Genomic DNA, 7,961 nt, shown 5'->3' with positions numbered 1-7,961 from the left:
TCTTTATGACAGAAAATCTATTATGATATCAACAAAGACTTATGAGCCACAACACTATGACGATCTCGCTAAAACCTTTGGTTGAAATCTTGTTATTCACAATAGTGTTGCCCGAGACCTTGCTGTTCACAATAGTTTCTAGGCCAAGACCGTTGGTCAAAATCTAACTCATAATCATGCAAATAATAGTAAATATCTCATGCAATTCTATATCATATATAAAAATCTAACTACAACTTAGTATATGGCTTCACAAGTGGCTCTGATGCCACTATAAGGATCTGGCGTGTTAAACACGTGAAAAGTACAACGAAAAACAAAGTAAATCCTCTCCAGAAGATCCATGCCAAGGAGAAAAATATACTAAATTTTGTTAAAAGGGAGTTATACCTTTGTCGCGCGCACATGAACTCCCAACAACTTGGATCTCAGTACGATCAAGCGTTTGTACTCTTTCAGTATCCACACGAACAAGCTTCTCGTCCATCTCATGAACTTAAGAAATGGAGAAGAACCACCACTGTGGTGCTAGCCACACATAGAGATTAAGCCAAGAGGAAATTCGGCCAAGGAGGAAGAAGATGGAGGAAGAACACAAGTCATCCACCAAATGAATACAAAACCCCCTTTTGTATTCATTCACCCAATTAGTCTTAATTGACATTAATTCTCCATTAATCCAATTAAGTCCTCCATTAATCCAATTAAATCTTGATCTTTCCTCTTCCTTGGTGAATTCGGGTTCATCCAATGAGTACAACTCATTGATCCTCATCAATCCGAATTAACTGCATGAATCTAATTCGAATTGGACTAAATCCAATAATTTGATCTAATTGAGTCTAACTCAATGGGTCTAATTCGGATTAGATTTAATCCAATGATCCATCATATGAATTCATCTCCAAATTAACTTGTTATTTGTGTGTGTGGTCTAATAAGTTCTCGTAACCTTGACAATGTATCCAAATCAATATTTTAGATACATAAACAATGAGTGACATCTAGCAAGACATCATTGCTACTCAAGTGAAGAGAATGTCGAGATCCGACTTAACTTTTCCATGGATATTATCTTATATGATCCAATCCCTTTATCCTTGATATCTAGATTGATCAATGAGACATAGATCTTGTCATCCTCTTATTAATCTTTGTGTTGCTTGATCTCTAAATAAACACACATACAAATAAGTTCAATATTTCATATTAACTCATTTGAGTATGATCATACATTCTTGTATCTTACTAACCAAGGGGTTTACAGATATCACTCCCGTTGGAGTATCAAGGATATTGTTTTGTGAAGTCTTTGAAAATCAAAGTTTCTCAACAAAATTTGATTTTTCACTCACATGATCTCTCAAGTCCTTCTGTCTAGGTCGTCCATCAGATGTACCGAGTTCTTCACGCTTACTCTATGTCGTTTGATGTTCTTCACCTTCGAGCACACGTCCAATAAGCGTTCAAACCAACTAATCACTCAATGTTCCTCGTCCTAGAGTGCACTCTAAGCTCTTTCGAAATTCAATGTTCATTCGGTAATTCATCAGAAGGCGCCATCTTCATTAGGTTTTGAACGGACGGTCGGATGACCTTTATAATGCTGAACTCAAAATATTCTCCTCGATCGTTTAATCATTTCATCCGACGGCTGAGATCCACCAGCTATTCGAAGTGGAATTCTCGTAATTCTATGCGACATTGGAGCCTTCTAATTAATTCGAATTTAAACAACGTTTCTCTGCACCTCCGGACTCTATTTACCAGCGAGCGCAGTACACGTGGCGAAGCCACCTCGATCCGCCATTTCGAGGAATAGTAGATCGCCACGTCGTGCGGATCACCTTTAGTAAAATTGCGCCTCGCGTCTAACCACTCGCGCTTGTCATAGCTTGTTTCTCGTACGGACTCGTTCGGAAAGACACCCAAGGTGATACCAACTTTTGATGAGTGGGTCCCCAGCTGGAATGGATTTTTTTTAATATTTTTTTTAATCCCTCGTCTAGGGTTTCGCTGGACCTCCTGTTCGGCGTCCTCACTGGTCCGCTGCGCTTCCATTTCCCCATTTACTCCGCTATAAAGCGATCCCCATTTCGACGATATCTTCTCTCTTCAATTTTCCGGAGCGCCTCCGGTTTGTCGTCCTTGCCCGATCTCTTACTTTCTGTTGACAAAGGGACAAGCAGCAGAGCAAGATGTCGCTGAGGCCGAGCGAGCGGGCGGAGGTCCGCCGGAACAAGTACAAGGTCGCCGTTGACGCCGAGGAGGGGCGGCGCCGGAGGGAGGACAACATGGTGGAGATCAGAAAGAATCGTCGAGAGGAGAACCTACTGAAGAAGCGTCGGGAGGGGATGCTGGCCCAGCCCCTTCCTCAGGCGGTCCACACCTCTGCGGTGGAAAAGAGGGTGATCTCTCTTCCCATGATTTTTTTTTTTTCTCATTTGGATTCTTAGATCGTTTCCGGTTCGGTTTTGGATCGATGGTGATAGGGTTAGGGTATTGGATGTGGAACGTGTAGTTTACTATTTTGTTTGATCTGGAAATTTGCAGCTAGAAAGTCTTCCGGCGATGGTGGCGAATGTTTATTCAGATGACAGTTCTATGCAATTGGAAGCAGTTACGAACTTTCGTAAATTACTATCAATAGGTATTTGCTGATCATTGATTTCTCGGATGTATCGCTTTCCTCTTCAATTCGAGAAATTGATCATTCTGGATAGTTGAATTTTGTTTTCACCTGGTTTTTGTTTCATCAGAAAGAAGTCCTCCAATCGAAGAGGTGGTACAATCTGGGGTAGTTCCTCGATTTGTTGAGTTCCTTATGAGGGAAGACTATCCTCAACTTCAGGTCAGTGGGCTTCCCTGTCATATTAAACTAACTTTTCGTTTTCTTTGCTAATTTAACATGTATGACTGATTTTGTTGCTGTTGTTGCTGCTGCTCTTAGTTTGAAGCTGCTTGGGCTCTGACCAATATTGCCTCTGGAACTTCCGACAACACAAAGGTTGTGATCGATCATGGGGCAGTTCCGATATTCGTTAAACTTCTCAGTTCCCCAAGTGATGATGTTCGTGAGCAAGTATGTATTTTTGCAGATTGGTGTTTCATTGGTAAGGTCTTGTGCTCTTGTTGCGAATACTTTTGTTAACGCATTGCATCTTTTCTAGGCAGTATGGGCCTTGGGGAATGTAGCTGGTGATTCTCCTAGATGCAGAGATCTTGTCCTCGCCAATGGAGCATTATTTCCACTGTTGCAACAGCTGAACGAACACGCAAAACTCTCCATGTTAAGGAATGCCACATGGACTCTTTCTAATTTTTGCAGAGGGAAGCCTCAACCAGATTTCAGTCAGGTTTATTTATGAACTCAAATAGTCTCTCGACCATATTCTTATACATTCATGTTTGTATTAATTTCTTCCATGCATCTTTTCTATCAGGTTAAGCCTGCCCTTCCAGCTCTGGAGCGATTAATTCATTCAAACGACGAGGAAGTGCTCACTGATGCATGCTGGGCATTATCGTACTTGTCTGATGGTAACAATGATAAAATACAAGTTGTACTTGAGGCTGGTGTCTGTCCTCGTCTCGTAGAACTACTGCTGTATGAATGCCCCGACCTTGTTAATTTGCACCTCTTTTTTACTTCTAAATGCTTAATTGATTTGATTGTTTGTCAGCCATCCATCACCTTCCGTGCTTATTCCAGCCCTTCGCACTGTGGGTAACATTGTGACAGGAGATGATTTGCAGACACAGGTATGTTCAAGTGCAATTTTTTTTTAAATGAATTTAATCCTGATCTTCTTTATTTGTTTCCTTCTGTTTTTCCCCATGTTAATGATGCTACTTGAGCTAGGATACCTGACATATTTCAGAAATATGATTCATCTTGATTGTACTTTTATACCCATTATTAGGTTTTTTACCCATGTGGTTTTATCTTTTAAAAATTAGTATTCTGTGCTTATGTTGTTGAAGTATCAAAATATGTTTTGTGTACATCATGAATAGTGCTCTGTTCTGATCCAACCTTTTTTGTGGACTGAGTTTAGCGAAAGTTATTTTTGGTTATTAATTGAAAGATATAAATATCTACAGAATGAACCTGATGCATTCTTCAAAGCTGATCCCTATAATGGAATCCATAATATATTTGTTATGTTGTGTGGTGCCTCATACTAGATGTGTGATTATATATACAAAGACTCGGAAGTTCACTTTTACACAATAAATTTGCATGCTTATACTCGTGTTTGATAAGCTAATCCATATAACAATAATAGCATAAAAAAGTAAGGCTCCGATGCATGGGTTCTTCTTCCATCTGTTCATTACAGCAAGTGCATCAGTAACTTAAACATTTAAGTTCTTCAATTGAGGAGTAAAATGACAGAATTTGTACAATATTTGCATAATGATTTTCTACTGCAAGTATAATTATTTTCATTTGTTTTTCTTAATGTTTGATGGATTGTTGAAAGTATGCCCCTCTTTTGCTATTTGACTAGATTTATCCTCGATATGTTTATAAAATCTATTTTCTTAATTTTTTGTTATATTATCTTAATTTTAATTTTCAATTATTTGATTTTGTTTTCAGTTTGTTATCAATCATCAAGCGCTTCCTTGTCTCCTCAACCTCTTGACTCAGAGTCACAAAAAAAGCATCAAGAAGGAAGCTTGTTGGACCATATCAAACATCACAGCTGGAAACAAGGAACAAATACAGGTGAGTTTTATGAGGATGAAAATGGCAATTTATATAATGCAAGTTTAGTAGGATTTTTGTCAAAAAATTGAAAACAATCATGCAGCTTTCTTTCATTCTTGCATTTCAAGAATAACAATATCCCATTGCAATTTTTTTTTGCATATCATGCAGATAGTAAATTCATTAATTTTGCAAATCATGATGCTCCAGTTTTTGTTGCTTGCAATTAGAAGACATCTTCTGTTCCAACATTTCACTTTACCCCTGATTAAATATTGTTGATAAGATCGTTTCTTTCCAATGTAGGAGTGTCCCTAGAATATATTATTATTACTTATCTAACATTGAAGTATTCCTCTAGTTGGTCTGAGAGGGACTAATTTCTACAATTTGAGGCTTATGTAGTCAATTGTTGGACTGGAAGATCTCATTTCCATAATTATTTTTAACTTTCACCTATGGATGTTCTCATTATATGTGTAATTGTGTACATATTTAGAAAGGTCTTCCCTTTAATTTTACAGCAACTGGAAATATCTGATTTCAGGCTGTTATAGCTGCTGGTGTCATCAGTCCTCTGGTGAATATAATGCAAACTGCAGAGTTTGATATCAAGAAAGAGGCAGCATGGGCCATCTCTAATGCTACTTCGGGTGGCACACATGAGCAAATAAAGTAGGTTTTTACCATTGTTGGACCGCACCTTGTTATTTAAGCCTATCCAAATGTTCAATTACTTTGTTCATCTAATCTCTGTTTGCTTGAGCAGGTACTTGGTTAGTCAGGGCTGCATCAATCCCTTATGTGACCTACTTGTGTGCCCTGATCCAAGAATTGTCACTGTTTGCCTGGAAGGGCTTGAGAACATCTTGAAGGTTGGCGAAGCAGAGAAGAACCAGAGTGCTAGTGGTGATGTCAATATATATGCTCAGATGATTGATGATGCGGAGGGCTTGGAGAAGATCGAGAACCTTCAGAGCCATGATAATACTGAAATTTATGAGAAAGCTGTGAATATTCTTGAAACGTACTGGTTGGAAGAGGAAGATGATGTGATGCCGGCAGCTGATGGTGCTCAAGCTGGGTTCCATTTCGGGAACAATGATCAGAACGTAGTTCCTCCTGGAGGATTCAACTTCAGCTAAACAATGGTAGGAAGCTGATTCCCAATGTCTGTCTTGATATTACTTGGAAGACAGTCGATACAAGAACACGCCTGACTACAAGAACAAATTTTGATGATAATATTCAAGTCTTTGTTTTTGACATTGCAGGTGAAGTTATATGGAGGTACAGGGATCATGTCTCAGCAACTGGAGATGGTTCCAGTTCAGCGTCCTCATCAGGCGAGTCGTGTCATGGGTCAAGGTCGAGGTTGGGTCAGTTTGAGTCCAGTCAAGTCCGTCAAAGTGGGACTGATCGAATAACGGTGTTATGGAAAGGCGATGTATCGGTTATTACACTTTTGAATGATTGCATAGCTTAATGCAATCCAATGGAAAGGAGAAATATACTTGTGATGAATTATCTCAAGACCTGGATGCCATGTTTTTGCCTCCGAGTATGAGCATTTCCTGGGTGTGAGTTGATGAAATTGTCATTGGTTAGAGTCGGTTTTGCATCGATGGCAGGGTCATGTTTTGTGGCCTTCTCTAGTCAGAGTTATAGCGTCAAGGAAGAGAAGTCTTAGTTTTACCTTCCCTTCGCTATTGTCTTGAGTTATTTTCTTTTGTGCAATTGTGAGTTTGAAAATTTATTGTTTTTACAAGATCATTTTCTCCTGGAATTCTTTTGGTTGATGCTGTGCACTTCTGTTACTGCAATTCATTGCTTGGTTATCATGGTTTGATTCAAGTTTAAATCAAATCCATATGATATAAAATTATAATTATATTAAAATTGGCTTGGTACATATGAAAGACTGAGTTAATGAGGATGGCTTGGAACTAAGAATGTGACCCGAGATGAACTCTTAGGCAACACAAACTTTCGACAAATGAAAATATGAGGGAACAATAAATTTCTTATTATAGTCGATGTTCAAGGTCGATCTTGGATCTTTGCATAGATTTATGAGAGTATAAGACAAGGAGAGGTTCTCGAGTAGATTGAGTCAACTAAAAGTGGATCCTAATCGACTAAACTAATGAGTAGATTGTGAACTTTTCTTTCAGCAACATAATAATTTCTAATGAAATTTAATCGATTGAAACAAATACATTGCTCAATGAAATCTGACACTTAATGATTTTATTTATTTATTTAAATTTATTAAGGGACGGATTACGGCGGAAATGAATCAACTTCTTTGCAAACTTTTCGAGTCCGGCTAAAAATATGTCATTCGTATATAAAATTATCAAATTCTAGTCGAACTTGGACTTATAATATTCGATAATTATTTTCAAGTTGAATCTAAAATTATAATTTTTCATTCTATTGTCTGGTAAAAGGTGAATATGTTCGTCTCCAGCATTTCCGCCAATCCGTTCCAAGGCTAATACGGAGGAGATAAATCATGGACGACTACTAGTCTTTGGAATAATGACTAGCACATAAGGGAGACATTTACCTTGACATTGCCAAGATTCGAACCCCAGACCTTATGATGGTAACACCTCATATGTTAGCCACTAGAGCCATCCGAGGGGACTGTCCATGAACTACTGGTAAGTCAAACTCTATTTATTTATTTATTTCATAGTTTTAATATAAATATGCTCAAATTAAAATTTGAATAGTTTAGGCTGTATTCGAATTTAAGTCATTTCATGTTATAGTTCAATTTTGTTTGAACCAAGATTTGAATAACTCGAGCCGAACCCAAGTTCAAGATTTCATTTCGAACCGAACTCAAGCTATAATTATTTATATTTTTGAGTTTTGAATCAAATTCAAATATCACTTGTCGAACTCAAATATCAATATTTTTACGAGCAAAAAGATCAATTGAATTTGGAGGACATTTGAGACTTTTCACAATTGGATGATACTTAATTAGTGCCCATTGATTTTTTTTAAGAATTAATTCAAGTATCCAGACCTTATAGATCCTAACTCCTAATCCTAGGAGTGAGCGGCCTTCCCCTATTTGCTTATCGAGTAAATTTGGAAGCGCTTGCGACAATTCACCTAGCAACCGATCTCCATAGTCAAAAATCTACTATGAAATCTACCTTTACTCCAACAGAGTTTTGAACTGTGATTCTTTGTGAATCCACCAAATAACTTATCATTAAATTGT

The 7,961-nt window shown here is 37.9% G+C and overlaps 1 protein-coding gene across 1 annotated transcript; it reads left to right on the top strand.

Annotated features, from left to right (window-relative positions):
* The first annotated feature begins 1,998 nt into the window (after nt 1-1,998).
* LOC122045450 (importin subunit alpha-1b-like) lies at nt 1,999-6,503 on the top strand. The gene is made up of 11 exons (XM_042605676.1): nt 1,999-2,408; nt 2,554-2,650; nt 2,760-2,851; nt 2,951-3,082; nt 3,171-3,356; nt 3,444-3,607; nt 3,684-3,762; nt 4,607-4,735; nt 5,265-5,392; nt 5,487-5,868; nt 5,992-6,503. Exons 1-10 carry the CDS (start codon nt 2,199-2,201, stop codon nt 5,860-5,862), a joined length of 1,593 nt encoding a protein of 530 aa, XP_042461610.1. The 5' UTR covers nt 1,999-2,198; the 3' UTR covers nt 5,863-5,868; nt 5,992-6,503.
* The last annotated feature ends 1,458 nt before the right edge of the window (nt 6,504-7,961 follow it).

Source organism: Zingiber officinale, chromosome 2B (assembly GCF_018446385.1).
Source record: "Zingiber officinale cultivar Zhangliang chromosome 2B, Zo_v1.1, whole genome shotgun sequence".
Taxonomy (NCBI): Eukaryota; Viridiplantae; Streptophyta; class Magnoliopsida; order Zingiberales; family Zingiberaceae; genus Zingiber; species Zingiber officinale.
This window is presented reverse-complemented; position numbering and strand designations above follow the sequence as displayed.